Raw genomic sequence first — 19,508 nt, 5'->3', positions numbered from 1 at the left:
AAAAAGATGATAACCTATTTTACTGCAATGTGAACACTCAGGGCTATTTTCTGTAGGCACTTAAACTTCTAGCATAAAAGTAGAAAATTTAGACTCATTAAAATTTACAAAGAGTTCCCCACAGTTGATGTCCCTGGGCAGGTGAGAAAATGGATAAGAAAAATTAAGTGTGGTATTATGCTGCCTCATAAGATCAGAAAGTTAGAGCTAGAAGGGCTCTTAGAGGCCACTGAGTCAAACTCCCTCATTTTACAGATGAGAAAACTGAGGCAAAAGGGAGGCTGATGACTTGTCCAGGGCCACATAGCTATTAAGTATATGAAGGGGGATTTGAACTCAGATCTTCTTGACTCTGAGTCTAGTGCTCTATCTACCATGCCTTATAAGTTTCAAAAGGCTGGGAATCCTCCCTTTTATGCTCTTATGCCCCCAAGTCAGGAAGACCTGAGTTTAAGACCTATCTCTGACACTTACTGACAATATGATTCTATGGTATGATTCTACCAGTTAGAGAAATATTTGTGCACTGAGAGGTTAAATCTCTTCAAGACCCTCCCTCAACCACTTTTCTTGTTGGGGGGAGGAATTGGTCATTATTCCAGTATTGCTCACCTCCCCCCCCACCTCCTTGGTGGAATCTGATTCCTAGTCTGCCTGGTCTGATCTTTGATTCTTCATAAACACTTGTGGATGGCTACACCTATTAGCCAGAGGCTCATAGAACATGTGGGATATTGGCACCACCTACTAGCCAATGAAGGTGCATTCCTGGATTATGAAGGGTCCTCACAGGAATCTAAAAGCACCTTCCCATTCTCAGCTGCCCTCTCCATTGTTTAGCTTGACCATTTAAATGTAATGTTCATTTTAGTCACTTACATGAACCGATAACCATTCATGACTAGACATCATGCAGCAGCATGTGGATGATAGTTATCATTAAATATGTGTTAGATTAACTATATTGTAAATTTCATATGATTGCAATGCCAAATTGTTATCTGGATAGACTCTGTTTTCATTGTTGCCTAGAAGGCATGTTCATTTGAGATCATTTGAACTGATCTAGATTTGTGGACATATATAACTGTGCCATCCTGTACTTGCAAGCATATTGGAGGATATAAATAAGAGTCTTATGGGATGGGCATGCATGGTTGCACTATATTCATTGCTGTTAGGACTATTCATATCAAGGAAATTCCAGAACCATTGGACTATTGAGGTTGGTGCATAATGAAGGGTGAAGCCATACACAAGTAAGATCATCATAGAATCATAAATTTAGAGCTGGAAGGAACCTTAGAGGTCTTCTAATCTAATCCCTCATTTTACTAATGAAGAAACTGAGGCCCAAATAGATTAAATGACTTGCCCCAAATCACACAGGTATTTTATGACAATAGCATGTTTAATTTGGAAGATGACTTTGCAGTTTGGTGTAATTACCATCATATAGGGCTCTAACCAAGTCCTCAAATGACTCAAAATCAGACATGCAGATAGAATGTTCCTAACAAGTATCTCTTCATTGACTTTGCATGAACCCTCTTCCCAACTGAGCTACCCAAAAAGGCCCAGTACCTGAGGTATGTAGAACAGTCCCAGCAAATTTGCCACAGCAGTGGATATGCCAGATCCAGTCGCTCCAACCACAGCAATGGTGGAGGGGATATGCTCAGAGCAGTTGCAGAATTCATCCAGGTTCAAGGAATCAATCTTGTTCTGGGCTACAAAACTCAGTGTGGCCTCTAGGGCTTTGGAAACTGTGTTGCAGGTATCAAATATCCTGTATCCCAGAGTCATGTTGGGGAGAAGAGCAGGACTACTGTTTATCTCCTCAATGGCAAAAATCATTGCTTGTAACCAGCGAAACCCTCGAAAATTATACCTGAGGGAAAGAAAAGGAGAAAGTCAGTGTGGGCATTTTCCTATCATCCACTTTATATCAGTAAAAGGGCAGTGGTTAAATTCAAAGTAAGGAATTTATAATTATAATAGCTAAAATGTACATAGCACTTTAAGGTTTGCAAAGAACTTTACATATGTCACCCCATTAGCTACTCACAACAGTCCTGTGAGGTAGGTACTCTTATTATCCTATTTTAAGGATGAAGAAACTAAATCTGAGACAGATTAAATAACTTTCCCAGAGTCACATATCCTGTGGTTGTATGATACATGATCCACATGAGAAAGCACATGGTTTAAGATGAGAATAATATAGTTTCCATCTAATGTCATGGCAAAGAAACCAGAATTCTTTATGAAAACAATTAAACATAATAATCTTAACCATGATTAGCAGACTCTATTAAAAGATATTAATTATTTATTATCATTATTTAATTATTTAATACTATTTAATATTAATTATAATATTAAAAGATAACATATATGAAGCAAGGCATAAAACAGTAGACACAGGTTCAATATGGTAACTTTTCCCTAGATTATTAGATCTATAAGAGTGTCCTGAAAGACCATCTAATCCAATTTTCTTATTTTACAATTAAGGGAGATAATTCCCAGAGGGTTGCTGTGATTTGCCCAAGGTCATATGGCTCCAATCTTGCCTCTTGCCAGTGAGACAAGGTTCTGGTTCTTCCCTGCTCTCAGTTCCTGCTTTCTCATATGTGGCAGAAGCCGAGAAAGATGATCATCTTGAGTAAATCTCTATGTGAACCCCATGACTACCTTTCCTAACATAAGAAAGTTTCTCAAAACCTGACTATATCATTTTTGGAGAGGACTCATCTAAGCTCCCCACTTCTCTTTTGATTAAGTTAGCTGGAAACTTCTGTGAACTGAATTTTAAATACAATTATTGACAAAGTAGACACTTGCTTTTGAAGCCCAGCTTAGAGTTACAAAAATCTCAGCTTATTCTAGAAACTGTATTTTCAAAGAAAACCACATTAAAACTCTCATTTGAACAGAAAAATTAACAACGTTTTTGATAGATGAAATAGTTTTGTCACAAGGTTAACCAAATTCTCCTCCAAATGGGAGTTGAATGAAATATATATATATAATATTGATAAATATATCTATATGACATAATCACATATCATATGTATCCTGATAACATGATATATTTACACATAAAGGGTATGAATATAATTTAAATGTATAATCTATATATGTATGTATGTATGGAAGATACACACACCTATATATTATGTATTTGTATATTTAGTGGACTTATATGTATTTGTATATTTCTATATACTAATGTATATATATATATATAATATATAATTAAATATACCCTATGCTTAATTGAAAAATTGTGAGACATGATCTTGCAGAAGATATTCCTTTGGAAAAGCCTTATTAGAAGTAGAATCTCTTTTCTTGAGATTAAGACTATCCCCTATATCAAATGATGTTTGGTTTCTATACTTACAGCCTAGGTATGTCAGCATCTGAGTTCTCTCCCCATAATTTTCTTCTTGGTTTTCCAAACACTCAATATATACTGCTGTTGTTAGTGATAGAAAATGATGAACTACTGCCCAAAGAAATCCCCTGATCCTGGCTGCCTTTCACAAAAGTTGTGTGTGGAGTGTGTGTGTGTGTGTGTGTGTGTGTGTGTGTGTGTGTGAGAGAGAGATAGAGAGAGAGAGAGAGAGAGAGGTTAAGTCTGGAATTCAGGTCAAGCTAATGACTTTGGCACATTAAAAAATGTTCTACAGGAAAAGAATCACATTTGGGCGATCAACAACTCTAGGAGGAGGCATGTGAGGTAAACATGACCCAACATGGCTATGTGACCTTGGGACACAGAGACCAGTGATTAATTCTAATGAGATTCTGCCCCTGGGTTTCTTGGGCATTGTTAACGGCTACATCATTTCTGTGAATTGTGCCATGGGACTCCAGTTTGAATACATGAATCATAGGTATCATAAAGATACCTACTGGCAGATAATCTTCCCTTGTGATAGGACACAGAGCTCAGTTATAGGAGAGTTCTAGTAGCCTAGAATACCTTGGCTTATTTACAGGACACTTTACCACTCAGACACCCTCTAGAATTATTCTGTATCCTGGTTGTGGTGTGACACAGGGCCTGATCATGGATCACACAAGAGAACTATGAAAATTAAAGTTCAACACATGAGTTTCTGACAGCCTTCCCTGGAAGTACAGTGACCACATATGCCACCAACACTAGTGGGAGGGAATGGAGAGAAATCCCAGACTACCCCAGCTGAGCAGCCACAATCTCAGAGCCTAACCTGGCTGTTCACTTCTCCATTCTCTTGTGCAATAAAGTATGAATCTTAGAAAAGTCAAGCTGGTTTAACAATGGTACTCCAGCATTAAAAATGCAGTGAAGTAAATTGGAAATATTCACTATTTTTCCTATTCTACTTGGGGGAATTAGGTGGTACCGTTGATAGAGCACTGAGACTGGAGTTAGGAAGACCTGAGTTCAAATGTGGCCTCAGACATTTACTAGCTGTGTGACCTTGGGCAAGTCACTTAACCTTGTTTGCCTCAGTTTCCTCATCTGTAAAATGAGCTGGAGAAGGAAATAGTAAACCCCTCCAGTATCTTTGCCAAGAAAATCTCAAACGGGGTCGTGAAGAGTTGGACACAACTGAAACAACTGAACAACTATTCTAGTTATTGGTGGGGTGCCTGAAGCTCAAGCCCAATATGTGACCCCAGAATTTTTCAACCCCCAAACATGTTGCTAAGAACAGGATGCTACTTACTTCTTCACACTTGAGAGACTAGAGGGCTAGGAGACAATCTGGCTGACTAACAGAAGCATCTTACATGCTTGAATATATGTATGTAGGCTTCTCAATTCTGGTGTGGAGCTTAAATATATCTGCTCAACTGGGACGTGGGCTTGAGGGGGACAATCCATAGGACAGTCCTAAAAACAGGAAGATAAGATCATCTCAGAATTCTCTTCCTCTCAGTCTCTTCTAGAACTACATAAATACTTTGTAGGTTACAGCATTGGAACTTTGCATTTTTCCTCAACAAAAACTCTCAGTTGATGAACAACACATATGAAATCTCAAGTTTTAATTGGGCTGGAGACATATTCCTTATGGTATCTCCCAGACCACAGAGAAATAGGTAGATTCTCTGACAGAGTGAAGAGAAAGAAACTTTGCCTTAGTTCAGAGAATCATGGGGTCACAACAGAGGAACCAGGGAATTTTGAGGATTCCAGGGAAGTACAGTGTCTGAATGACTTCCAACTGAAGGTATTTTTTTTTGTGTTTATAGTGGGTAGGAGGAAGAAGGGGGAACAAGCTTAGAAGCTAGGAGGTCCCTCTGATCCCTTTTATCTCAACGGAGATGTCTTTGGACTTTAAGGAAATACTTCTAGTTTGAACCAAATCGACATGTACACAGTAAGGTCTGAGTACCGCTGATTGTTTGAGTAGATACTATTTAGACTCTAACTCGCTCATCCAGGAGTACAGTACAAAGGTTGAGATTTCTGGACATCAGTCTTAACTTCCCTTTTCTCCCAGTGAAAAGTGAAATGTTTCTCTGGGGTTTTGGGTGGCAGAGGGGATGCAATTTTTCACTGTGCTCTTGTTATCTGCAATATTATTAAGGGCCTCAGCCCAGGAATACACACTATCTTCTGTTGTAGCAAAGGAATATAATGGCTGCCAGTTTGAAAGTTAGTGGAGAGAATGAAGGAGAATAGGGACGAGGCATTCTCTTCTGGAAGACTTGGGGTTGTGGGCTTCTGAAAAGCACCTGGGGATGCTTGTTCCTAGGCTCTATTGTGATTGTCTGGAGCGTTAGGGCTTCTAGACTCCTATGTTAGTTATGTAAATGGTTCTGAAGGACCCTGGGAAAGGAACAATTCTAGGCAAGGAATAATTACAAGTTTCTTATGTACATGGTTGTACAAATAGATAATTAGGAGTTACAGGCAACCACAAGACAGCTTGACACGATGGATAGAGTATTGGCCTTAGTCGGGAAAAACTAGGTTCAAATTCTACTTCTGACACTTACTAGTAGACAAGTCACAATCTCTCTGAGGTCCAGTTTTCTCATTCATAAAATGGGCATAATAACAACTTATATGCCTGTTGAGAACTAATGTGAAGGTATAAAGCACTTTGTAAAATTTAAAACACAATAAAAATGTTATTATAACTGATAAAATCACCCACACAAAGAAGTTATTTTGTAAGTTGTCATATTTGGTTTGAGTTAAAATGTTCCTAAGGCAATCAATATATAGATTACTTTGTGCTTGATAAATATAATCTTGTCTCCAGGAGGAAATTTGTGCATATATGAAACTTAATAGGTGTAGGAGACATGCAAAGGAGAACGATACCTAAGTGTGAAAAATTCACTATATTTCACAGTAACAATAACAATATGTGATGATCAACTATGATTGACTTAGCTCTTCTCAGCAATACAATGATCCAAGACAATCCAAAGGCCCATGATGGAAAATGCTATCCACATTCAGAGAAAAAACTATGGAGTCTGAATGCAGATCAAAGTATACCATTTTTGCTTTTTTCTTTCTTGTGGTTTTCCCCTTTTGTTCTGATTCTTCTTTTACAACATGACTAATGTGGAAATATGTTTCACATAATTGTGCATGTCTAACCTATATCAGATTGCTTGTTGTCTTGGGGATGGGGGAGGGAAGGGAGGGAGACAGAAAAATTTGGAACTCAAAATCTTACAAAAGTGAATGTTGAAAACTATCTTTACATGTAATTGGAAAAAATAAAATATTATTAAGGGCAAAAAAAGAATGTTCAACATCATATTTACCAGGGATAAAATGTAATCATTAAAATTAAACTAGACTTGTCTGGATGAATAAAACAAAAAAAAATTCACTCTATTTACAAAACTAAGTTTGCTGTGGAATACAGAGGCAGCAGTCTTGCTAAGAATTCTAGGAGGGAAGTTGAGTATCCTTGGCAGAATGCAAGTACTGGTACTGGTGAAGATTAGTACTTAAAAGCACACTGAACAATGAAGAATTTTTTTGAAGCAAAACCAAAAGAAAATAAAAATATTCTTGTAAACAGTACTTAGCTACCTCTCTGTACATAGTCTCTATTTAAATGAAATCCAAATTTCAAGAAGCAATTTGATGTTTCATCATGTTCCTTAAAATTGGATGGTTCTATTTCCCTTTGGGGGAAATAGCCTTGATCTTCAGACTCTGTGAGAAACACAGAATGTTTGTGCTGAAAAGGATGTTGGAGAGATTTTCTAATTCTTCAATATGGCTGACAAATGGTGATCTGGGATAAGGGATCCCTACCTTCTAAAGAGGTGGCTCATTCCCCTTCTGAATAGCTTTGATTATTAAGAAGATTTTCTTTTTATCAAGTTGAAATTTTCATCACTGAAACTCTTTGCTTCTTGCTCTCAAGTCTAGAATATTTTCCATATGACAGCCTTTCAAATATTTGAAGTTGGCTATTATGTCCTCCCCAAATTATCTTTCCTATGGATGAACTATCTTGAGTTCCCTCAACCAATTGTCGGATGGCATGGTCCCTGGTTTTCATCTTCTTATTGTACTCTAGTTTATCAGTGTCTTCCTAAATGTAATATCCAGAAAAAGACATAATAATATCTAGCATTTACATAGTGTTTTAAGGATTACAAAGTGCTTTGCAAATATTATCTCATTTTATTCTCACAACAACTCTGGGAGATAGTGCTATTATTATCCCCATTTTACAGATGAGGATACTGAGGCAAACAGAGGTTAAGTGACTTGCTCGGAGTCACACAGCTAATAAGTGTCTGAGGTTGGATTTGAATTCAGGTCCTCCTAACCTCAGGCCCAGTGCTCAACCCAGTAGCCTCTAAATGTGATCTGACCAGAGCAAAGTATCACACAACTATCACTTTCTTCCCTCTGGATATTACCAGCAGGTAATCAGAATAAGATGCAATGAGCATTTGTGATTTTCATGTCACTTTGAATCTTCAAGATATTAAAACTCCCCCATTTTCTCATACATATCATTGTTCAGACTTACATCCCTCATCTTATATTTGTGAAGTTGATTTTTTGAAACCGAGTGCAGAATTTTCCATTCATCTCTAATAAATTTCTACTTGTTGAGCTCAGTCCATCATTCTATCCTATTAAGATTTCTTTGCATATTGACTCTGTTATCTAACATATTTATTGTCTTTCCTGGTTTCTGTCATCTCCAAATTTGACAAGCATGACATCTATGGTTTGATCTAAGACATTGACCAAAATGGTCAACATGACAGCCTGATCTTTAAGGGCATGCTACTAGAGACATTCCTCTGAGGCAATTTTGATCCGAAGACCCCTTTATGCTCTTAAAAAATGAGGATCCCAAAGAGCTTTTGTTTCTATTGATGATATCTGTTGAAATTTACTATATTAGAAATTAAAATATCCTAATATTATTATGAAAGTAGTTTTGCCCTCAAAGACTGACCTCCTGAAAGGGTCACAGGACCCCAAAAGTCCCTATACCACACTTTGAAAATTATTGCTCCGAGGCATCATTGACCCATTGATGACTATTACATGGGTTCAGTGTGGCATCAGAATATCAGTGGACTTAGAGTCAGAAGAACTAGGTTTGAATTTGCTAAAGATACTTATTATTATCACCTACAAAATGGTCATAATAATGCTTATCCTACTCATATTACTACTGATACTAACATACCAATGACTAACTTATTAGTAAATAACTTAACTTATACTAATACTGCTTATACTACTTCTCTAGGTACCTCACTAAGACTGTAAGTTACTGAAAAGTTGCTGATGATAAAGGGAGCTTCCTCATCCAATATTTCCTTAAATCAGTGAAATTGCAAGCCCAGCTCGTAATTGTTATCCCTACTACTTACCCTACAGAACTGTTGTGAGGAAAGTACTTTGTAAACCTTAAAATGCAACATAAATTTGAGTTAATTATTAACCAGTATGGTTATACTATTTTCTAGACTTTCTTCTTCATCTTATCTATAACAGCAGTATGAGAGACTGTTAGATATTTCACTGAAATCTTGGCCTATTCTACATCTGCAATATTCCCCTGGACTACTTGATAATTAATGCTATCAAAAAAACAAAAGAGTTAGTCTGGCATGACTTGTTCTTAGTGAAGCCATAGAAACCATTAATAATCACCAATTCCTTTTTAAAATACTCACAAATTGTCTTTTCAATATATAGACTTTTGGAAAGAATTGGAATCGGGTTTTCTAACTTCTACTCTCTTACTCTTCCCTGTTTTGAAAATTAAGACATTGATACCACTGTTAAATGTATGCCCCACAAAGAGATCAAAGAAAGAGGAAAAGGACTCATATGTATCAAAATACTTATAGTAGCTTTTTATGTTGGCAAAGAACTGGAAACAAAGGAAGTGTCTACCAATTGGGGAAAGGCTGAACAAATTATGATATATCAAAGTAATATAAAATTATTATGGGGTAAGAAATGATGAAAGGAACAGTTTCAGAGAAACCTGGGAAAACTTATGTGAACTGATGCAAAATGAAGTGAGCAGAACCACAAGAACAATTTATACAATAACAACATTATAAGCACAAACAATTTTGAAAGACTTGAGAAGACTAAACAATACAATGACCCACTATGATTCCAGAGAACTGATGATAAAGAATGCTACCTGCTGTCAGATACAGAAGAGCTAGACTAAATATGTAGAATAACACATCTTTTTGGATAAAGCCAATATGGGAATTTGTTTTGCTTGACTATGCATATTTATTAAAAAGGTTTTTATTTTTTAGTTCAGGAGGGTAGGTTGGGAAGAAGAGAAAATAAATACTTGTTAATTGAAAAAATACTATAAGAAGAATTTCAGGACATGTTCCCTTTTTAATAAATAATAGACACAACAATGTTCTCAATACTTCTTAGTCAGTTGTGTGACTATGAAGATGTGGGCCTGATACAGAAAGTTGTCTGCAAAACCTTGAGTATTTTTTCTCATATTTTCATCAAAGATCCCACTGCTATGTACACATGAGATTCTTATAGTTATTTTAGAGAGATGAAAAAGCAGGCTTATGAGTAATTTCTATCTTTTCATCTCTTTGCAGGGTAAAAACACCACTGATGACACTTTTCTCTTTGAGATACCTTGGAAACCTCTCCCTGAGTGCCTTTGAAATTATGTTATTTCCTGCAAAGATTTCCTCTGTATTTTGCCAGAGCCAGTTTTTCTTCTTGATTTCCTCTCATATCAGGTGATACACACTAAGGGGTTAGAATCGATATGTGGCAGTTTCACTGTGGACAATGATGAAGTGAGTACATATAAAAATCCCAGCAGATTCCAGAAGAAATTTTGTTCCACAAATTTCACATCTCTGTGTGTCATTTTTTTTTTCAGTTTCACGTAAAAATATTCTCAGGTATTTGATATGGCTTAGCTGGGTGTCAAAGTAAGTATTGTTAGACTTGTTTATTCCTTTACTGATTTTTTGCTATTTTCTGAGACAGGACTTCTTATGATGTACTCTTCTGTAATGCTTTGCATATGGGTTTCAAATTGTGGTTCCTGACACCATAGCTCTCTGTTGACAGAGGCGATTAAGTATTTGCTGGCTCAAGTAGTTTCTGGGATCTTTTAGTCTTATTATTATATGGGCTATTTTGCACTGGTTAAACTTCTCTAGGAAATGGTGAGAGGAAATTTCTTTATTTTTGTGCATTTCTCATTTTTTACCCCAAAGTAGATAGCTTTCAATAGTCAGGAGGGAACTGCTTTATTCACATGCCGTGTTTTATAATGCTGACATTTATATAGTGCTTTATGGTTTCCAAAATGCTTTACATATCACAACAACCCTATGAAGTGGGTACCACAGGGTAGTAATTTTCTCTTACAGATGAGGAAACTGAGGCTTATAGACATAAGGAGACTTACTCATGGCTGCCCAACCAGTTAATGTCAGAAGTGAGATTTGAATCCAGTCTTTCTGACTCCAAGTCCAGCACTCTATCCACTACACTGTGATTCATTTATCTTACTTCTATCTAATCTGTATTTACTTTGATTTTTGCATATACAATGTCTTCCTTCTGAATTTTCATCCTTTCTTCCAATTTGTTATTTACTTTGACCTTTGTTGTGATTGTTGTTCAGTCATGTCTGACTCTTGTTGACTCAATTTGGGGTTTTCTTGGCAAAGATACCGGAGTGGTTTACCATTTCCTTCTCCAGCTCATTTTACAGATGAGAAAACTGTGGCAACTAGGGTCACACAGCTAATAAGTATCTGAGGCCAGATTTGAACTCATGAAGATGAGTCTTCCTGACTCTAGGGCTGGTGCTCTACCCACTTCACCACCTAGCTGTCCCAAAATGGCAGAGTGGCAGAAAATATTACAGGCAAAATTTGAAACCAGATTCTCTTACTCCAAAGCCAGTGTTTTTTTGCGCTCTAATAACACTTGGGCAGCAGGCTCCTTGTTGGAGGCTAGGTTTTCATGCTTTTTAACTATTAGAACCTGCCAAAACTCAAATTCTGCTGGCACGGTCTTCAGGGATCCAGGGTTACTGCCATGCTAAGGTGAAGCAATGGTGTGAGACTTTTGTGAAGACATTTTGTTCAGTCCCCATCCATTTACAGATGAGGCTTCTAATATATGGAAAACATCTAACTCATCTCTCTCACTTTACATGTGAAGAAACTGGATTCCAGAGAAGTTAAGCGGGATTTCAGCATACATACTGACTCTCTCTCCAACACCCTAATCACTCAGTTGCTCAACCTACTCTCTTCCCATGGCCCCACCCCACCACACCCACACACAAGGATGGTCATATCCTTGATCTTGCCATTACCCACAAGTAGACACTTCCATGTTCAAGAACCCCCAAATCTCTTTATCCACCTATAATCTATTGGCTTTTGACCTCTCTTATAAAACTTTACTCTTTATCCGCACTCTGACCTCCAATCCTTGACCCCTTAAATTCTTTCCAGCCACTCTCTTCCATTTTCTCACCTTGACCCTTAGGTGAACCACTTCAACCCTACACTGTTCTCCTTTCTTGAATCCCTAGCTCCTATAGCTATCCTAGCTTCACCCATTACGCCTTGTCAAGATTCTGCCTTGGATCACTCCCACCATTTGTCTTCTTTGCTCCCACATATGTGCTGCTGAATGAAGGTAGAGAAAAATCATGCAACTGTTCTAACTTGGCCCGTCACAAATTTATATTACACAGCCTCAATTGGACCCTTAAGGCTACTAGGCAACTCTTCTGTACTTACCTTATCAACTCAGTATTCCACTCTCCAAACCTTTTCATCTCTCCACAAGCTTCTTTCTTCCTCCACTCTCTCAGCTAAGAATGTTGCTTCATATTTTACAGAAACCCTTGAGGCCATTCATTATGAACTCTCTCTTCTCTCCTATTCCTTATCTTCTATCACCCAGATGCCTTTCTGCTCCTTCACCCTTGTATCACCCTTCCTCCTTATTAAGACTAATCCTTCCACCTATTCAAGCAATCCCATTGCTTTCCATCTTCTCCAACAGGTCACCCCTTCTGTCATCCCCATTCTATCATTTATTTTCTTTTTTTTTAAGATTTATTTATTTATTTACTTTTTTTTTTTTAGTAAGGCAATTGGGGTTAAGCAACTTGCCCAGGGTCACACAGCTAGTACGTGTCAAGTGTTTGATCTGAGGCCAGACTTGAACTCAGGTCCTCCTGACTTCAGGGCCTGTGCTGTATCCACTGCACCACCTAGCTGCCCCTATCATTTATTTTCAATCTCTCCCTCTCTATAGGCTCATTTCCCACTGCCTACAAACATGCTCATGTGTTCTCTGTCCTGAAAAAACTCTCACTTGATCTTTCCATCCTTTGTGGCTAAACTTGAAAAAGCCCATACAGTAGATACCTCCACTTTTTCTCCTCTCTCTGTCTTCTTAACCCTTTGCTGGCTTCTGACCTCATTATTCCACTGAAACTGCTCTCTTCAAAGTTACCAATGTTCTTTTGGTTGCCAAATCCAATAGATTTTTCTCAATCCTTATTCTCTTCAACCTGTCTTACAGCCTTTGACACTGCTGATCTCTTTCTCCTCTTTGACACTCTCTTCTCCAGGTTTTTGGGACAGCATTCTCTCCTGTTTCTCTTTCTATCTGACCACTCCTTTGCTAGATCATCTTTAAGATAACACCCTCTAACCATAAGGTATCCCACAGGGTTCTGTCATGGGTCCTCATCTCTTCACCCTCTTTACATCAGCTCTCATGGATTTAATTACCATCTCTATGTTAAAAATTCTCAAATCTACTTATCCTGCTTCAACCTCTCTGCTGACCTCCAGTCTTGCATGTTGAACTGCCTTTCAGAAATTTTGAACTTGATGTCCAGAAGAAATTTTAAACTCAACATTTACCAAAATGGAACTCATTATTTCCCCCCCAACCATCCTTCCCCACCCCACCCCTGCATCTTCCCTATTACTATAGAGGGCAATACCATCCTCCCAGTCCCTCATACTCACACCCTAGCAGTCATCCTGGACTTCTCACTATCTCTCACCCCTCATATCTAATTTGTTGCCAAGGCCTGTTGATTTCCCCTTTGTAACATCTCTCCAATTTTCCCTTTCTCTCCTCTGACACTGCCATCTCTCTGGTGTGAACCCTCATCGCCTCACGCCTCATCTACTGCAATAGCCTGCTGGTGAGTCTGCCTGCCTCAAATCTCTAAAGTGAGTTTCCAAAAGTGCAGGTCTGACCATGTCACTCTACTCCTCAATAAACTCCAGTGGCTCCCTGTTGCCTCCAAGATCACATATAAAATCCTCTGCTTGGCATTCAAAGCTCTTCATAGCTTAGCCCTGTCCTTATGACCCACCCTCTAGTCTTTGATCCTGTGGCATTGGTCTCCTTGCTGTTTTATGAACAAAACATTCCATCTCTCATCTCTGGGCATTTTTCTTGTCTGTCCTCCATGTTCTGCCTGCTGGCTTCCCTGGTTCTTTAAGGACCCAGCTAAAATCCCACCTTCTATAAGAAGCCTTTTCCAACCCCTTTTAATTTTAGTACCTCCATTCGGTTATTTCCCATTTATCTTGTAGATAGCTTGTTTGTATATATTTGTTTGTTTGTTGCTTCCCTCATTAGACTGTGAACTCCTTTAGAGCAGGGACTATCTTTTACCTCTTTTTGTGTCAGTGTACTTAGCACAGTGCCTAGCACACAGTAGGTGATTAAAAATGTTTATTTATTGATTTATTGCCCAGGATAAAACTAATAACTATGATGCATCCATGACCAAAACCCAGATTTCCATATTCCTAGTCCATTTTTTTCTGTTATAACAATACAGTGGTAGGGATAGACCTTGAATTCTGATTTATATATTTGGGCCTTTTTCACACATGGCTACTTAGAAGTTGCCATGATAGGCACCTTCTTGTTGGCCAGGATTTGAAAGAAGCCCCCAAATAGCCACAGAACTTTAGGATTAGAAGGGACCTCTCCCCTGACATTCCTGTGCTAATGTTAGGATTTTATAGATAGATGGAAAACTGCTAAAATAATGAAAATGGATAAAATAAAGAAGAAAAAAATAGAAAGAAAAAAGTTCCATTTGCAAAAAAGTATGCAGGAAGGCTGAAAATAAACAAGGTAATTAAATAAGTCTAAGGTAAAAACTTTAGGCTCATTAAATTTATATATGAGTATGTTAAATTGTGGGAAATGTAAATGCCCATTTATATATGGGCATGTATACACATATGTGTTTATAGGGTACTTATATATTGGTATGTAAATTTATATAGAGAGCATGTATATATAGGGTATTTAAATATGGGTATATAATTTTTATACAGGGCATGCATTATGGGTGTATGTGTATATTGGATATTTATATGTGGCTATGTAAATTTATAGATAGGATATGGTTATCTAGGTATATATGTATATTACATAAATAGGATATTTACATATGGGTATATAAATTTACATATAGGATATATAAATAAGCTATACTGATAAAGGGGTGAAATTCAGTTAGGGAAAACAAGCGCAGGGGTTGAAATGTAAATACTAATGGTCCAATTAGCAGGAAAAAATAAGAAAGAAGAATGTAAAGAAATAGCTCAGGGATGAAACACAAACATCCAAGGTAATTACAAGAAATAAAATGAAACATAGAAAAAAATGCTCTTTCAGCACATCAAGTATACAAGGAGAAAATGAAATGTTACTCCAGAAATGTAAATGTCAGGTGACTTAGGAAAGGCAGAAACTCTTAAGCTTGTTTGTTTTTAAAGACATCAAATACAGAAAATGTGGGAAAAAGTAAAAGGGGTACAGGGTGGATTGTAAGGTAGTAAGACGGCAATCAGAGGACATAAGAGAAAGGAAATGTGGATTCTAGCCCTGGCCTTTCTACAAGGACTTTGGGTAACTTTGTTACCCAAAAAAGGGTGTGACTTTGGGTAACTTTGGGTTCAGTTCTGTGAACCTCAACCTTCTCATTTGTAGAATGAACTACTGAACTAAATGATCTTTAAGGCCCTTTCCAGCTCCAATATCATATTCTAATAAATTTGAGTAAGAAAAGAAGACATGTTGTTGTTATTTGTCCTTTGTTTTCTAGGAGGACCAATGACTTTATGATATCAGGGTCAAGGTATAGTGTTTTGGCTCTGGCTGATAAATCCAATATGCGTCTAAAAGGCTCTGCTACAGGATGGGCACATATCTATTATTCTGGACACTACATTGTGCGTATTAAATTATCACATGACACATGTATGTTCATCTGTCTTTTTTGAAACCATGTAGTGAAGCCATGGGGTCCTGTGCATTTGTGGGTGAGAGAGCTTTTCTCTAATACCACTACTCATATAATCCCAAAGACCGATGTTAACCAGTGTTTTTTGTTTGTTTCATGAACCCATTTCAAGAACAACAAAAATGTGTTGTGAACCCATAGAGTAATTTAATTTACTAGTCATACTCTTTTAAATTTATTCATTAAGTGCTTACAATAGTTACACTGATGACTTTTACTCTCCTGAACTCCAATCACTGTAGAAACAAACCTACTCTATTTCAAACACACGTGTTTGTTGTCAAAGAGGAAAAGTGTATTTGCAACATAATCGGGCAATTATTTTATGCTTAAAGAGCCATTAAGGATTTTTTAGCATAAGCCTATTGGACGATCATTACAAACTCTTAACCACTAAAGAGAAACCACTGCCATAGACCACGCAGCCTTCCTGGGTTTCTCTCCAACTGCATCCCCAGCACCCTAAGAGAAAATCGGACTCTGTGTGTCTGGGACTTGGCTTCTTTCTCTTACCTGATGCATTCCACTGACTCAGGCCTTGACTTTAAATCCTGATCTTTAGCTGCTACTCCAAAGTGAATTGGAAAGAGTCCCCCAAGAATAATATCCCCCTTCTTCTGTGCTCTCTGGTCAGGGCCATAGGCAGAAATGTTCCAGGTGAATGCCAAGAGGATCAAGCAACATCTATAATAGGTCATCGTTTCTCTTTTCTCCAGGAGGGAGAAAAAAGGGTGCAAGGACAGAAGGGGTGTCCTGAGGGCCTTTCACTCTCTGCTTTGAGGGCACATGTCTACAGTGAAATTAACAACAGAACAGCGGTCTCCACGTTGGTACTTTGCATGCCATCTTCTCCATTATAGACTGGATCGGTCAGGAATCTCAGTTTTTCAGAATCAATATCATGTAGAGACCATCTGCCATACTTCTGAAAAATAAAGATAAAAAAGCAACAACTAAAGCAAAAATTTCATTTGTCATGTTTGTTTTTAGTCTTTTCTCCCCTTCTTTGTCTTTCCTTTTATCTGGCCTTAAAGATGTCTCTTTTTTTCCTGTTGTTCATTGTTTTGTAATGAAAATGGACACCAAGATTCTATTGGGATTAGAGGGTAAAAAAGCTTTAAAAAGACCAAATTCACTCATTCATGCAAACATTTTTTCCCAAGCAACTACAATGTGCAATACATTATCCTAGACACTGAGGGAAAATACAAAGATCAACAAAGTATGGCCAGGACCCTCAAGGAGGATACTAGATAATAGAATATAATTTATCAGTAAGAATTTATGAGATGCCCACTATGTTCCAGTCATTATGCTAGATCCTGGGTATTTACAAAGAAAAAAATGGTTCCTGCCTTCAAGAAGCTTACATTCTATTGGGGAAAACAGTATGTACATATAAAAGGAGATATAGGGTACATACAAAATACAAAGTAATTAATATTTTGTAGGAGGCAAATACTTGTTAGTGGGGAGATTAGGGCATTTAGAATGTAAACTAATTTCTAACCATCTATATAGGAAAAACTAAGTGGATGAAGAATGACTACAATAGGCAAGTAAATAGACAACCAAAGAGCTCATCCATCAGAATATACATATTTACCTATGTATATACATACATACATATCTATCCACATATATATGTATTATATATGTAACCAATACATCATATACATATATGTGGAAAGATATGTGTATGTAGTCTCAATTCTGCACGTATATATATATACATATATATAGTATGTATATATGTAATCTATATGACATACATTGTAAATGGACGAATTAAACCTAGACTTGAACAGGAGAAGAATGGACTGGGTTGCTTTAAGCTTCTCCCAGAAACAAAGGTCCTCAATCCTTTCAATGTCAAGGGAAAGATTGGGAAGCCCTCAACTTTCCTTCTGAAGTTGGGTGGCCTTCTGTGGTGAAATTGTGGAGGACAAGGACAAGAATAGTCCAAGATGGACAGGCATGGATGGGTTGAGATTTACATTACTAGAGGGAATTCCTATAATGAGATCACAAATTCCTGTGAGTATTTTGAGTCTTAAATTCAGATTAAGGTAAAAAAAAATCACGTTACCCACTGGGATGCTGGTGTAAATCAAGGAAGGCTTAGCAGGGGAAGTGGCATTTGAGCTCGATCTTGAAATATAGGTAGGATTTCAATAGGCAACAATGATTAGGGAGAGTATTCCAGACATGGGAAATGGTGTGAACAAAGGGTCTGAGGCAAGAAAGCCTGGAATGTGTTTGGGGGACAGAGAGTAGCCAGTTTGGATGGAGCGTAAGAAAACAGGAAAGGGAAAAATATGAAGGCCAGAAAGGTAAATTACAGCCAGATTGTATAAGGCAGAGGTAGGGAACCTGTGGCCTCGAGGCCTTGGATTTGTTCTGTGAAGTTTGGATTCAGTCAAAGGGCCGCACTTGAGGACCTAGAGGGCCACATGTGGCCTTGAGGCCATAGGTTCCCCACCATTGGTATAAGGATTTGAATGCTGTGCTAAGGAACTCAATCATCTGAAGGCTTTTGATTAGTAGAGTGACATGATCAGAGTTATGCACCTCTGCCACATAACTGGCATCAGTATGTGGGGTGTATTAGAGGGAAAAGGTACCTGAATTAATGAATTTTTTGCCAAGAATTCAGGTAATTTCCCCTGCTGTCTTCTCTCTTTCAGTCAATCTGGATTGCTAAGCAAAATATGCTGGAAACACTCCTTGTTAGTTATAAAGCAAGTTGAAAGAAATGTGTTGCCATGGAATGAGAATCGGACTAGGCATGGGGAGCCAGGTTATACTTTGGGTTCTGATATTAACTCACTGTGGAACTTTGAGCAAATAACTTTACCTCTATTAGTCTCAGTTTCCACATTTGTAAGAGATGATTGCTAATATCTCTTTGAGCTCTTAAATTCAATGACAGTTTCTCTGAACCTTAATTTCCTTACTTGTAAAATGAAGGGGCTAGAATAGAGGCTTCCTTGTGGCTTTAACATTATATGATTCTAAATTATCTCCAGTAAAAAGAAATCTCCACCTAAAAGAAAAATGAATACATGCCATTTTGATGTAGACATTTCTCAACAAACCTACAAAAAACCCAACCTACCAAAGTACATTCCCCTCAAATGGTTAGTGAGTTAATGTATGTATTGGTTATATGTATATGTAATATATGTAATGGTTAATATATGTATAATGATACATATATCATTGATCAACAGGAAAGAGAGATGTTCCCTTTACCTTTGATAGTACAGAATACTGACCACTGTTATTTAACTATAGTTTTGTTGCCTCTCAATGTTAACTTTATTGACCGTTGCTTTATTCAGAGTCTATATTATTTTTCCTTCTGTCTTTTTCACCCTCAATAACTTCATACAAATCTTTCCATATTTCTCTAAATTCTTCACATTCTTTTATTCCGTGCAACACAGTAACAATCAATTATATTCACATACCATAAATCGTTCAACAATTTCCCAAGTTGCTGAAACATCAGAAATATTAGAAGCATATTGTGTTTGCAATTTTTTGTGATGACTTTTTTATTTAAGTTTTGTAAACTTCTCCTTGGGGTATGGTCCTAATAGCCTCCAAGAAAGAAAGAAAGAAAGAAAGAAAGAAAGAAAGAAAGAAAGAAAG

At 37.4% G+C, this 19,508-nt stretch overlaps 1 protein-coding gene across 1 annotated transcript in view; it reads right to left on the bottom strand.

The window, feature by feature from the left end:
* CASR (calcium sensing receptor) overlaps positions 1 to 19,508 on the bottom strand; it is a 155,648-nt gene that overhangs the window by 66,060 nt on the left and 70,080 nt on the right. Inside the window, exons 2-3 of the mRNA XM_027845133.1 lie at positions 16,365 to 16,776; positions 1,585 to 1,891 (exon numbers count right to left, since the gene is read on the bottom strand). Of these exons, the coding sequence (XP_027700934.1) occupies positions 1,585 to 1,891; positions 16,365 to 16,549 (492 nt within the window). The 5' untranslated portion in view covers positions 16,550 to 16,776. The remainder of the gene's footprint in view (positions 1 to 1,584; positions 1,892 to 16,364; positions 16,777 to 19,508) is intronic.

This window comes from Vombatus ursinus, unplaced genomic scaffold (genome assembly GCF_900497805.2).
Source record: "Vombatus ursinus unplaced genomic scaffold, bare-nosed wombat genome assembly UNPS02014959.1, whole genome shotgun sequence".
Taxonomy (NCBI): Eukaryota; Metazoa; Chordata; class Mammalia; order Diprotodontia; family Vombatidae; genus Vombatus; species Vombatus ursinus.
This window is presented reverse-complemented; position numbering and strand designations above follow the sequence as displayed.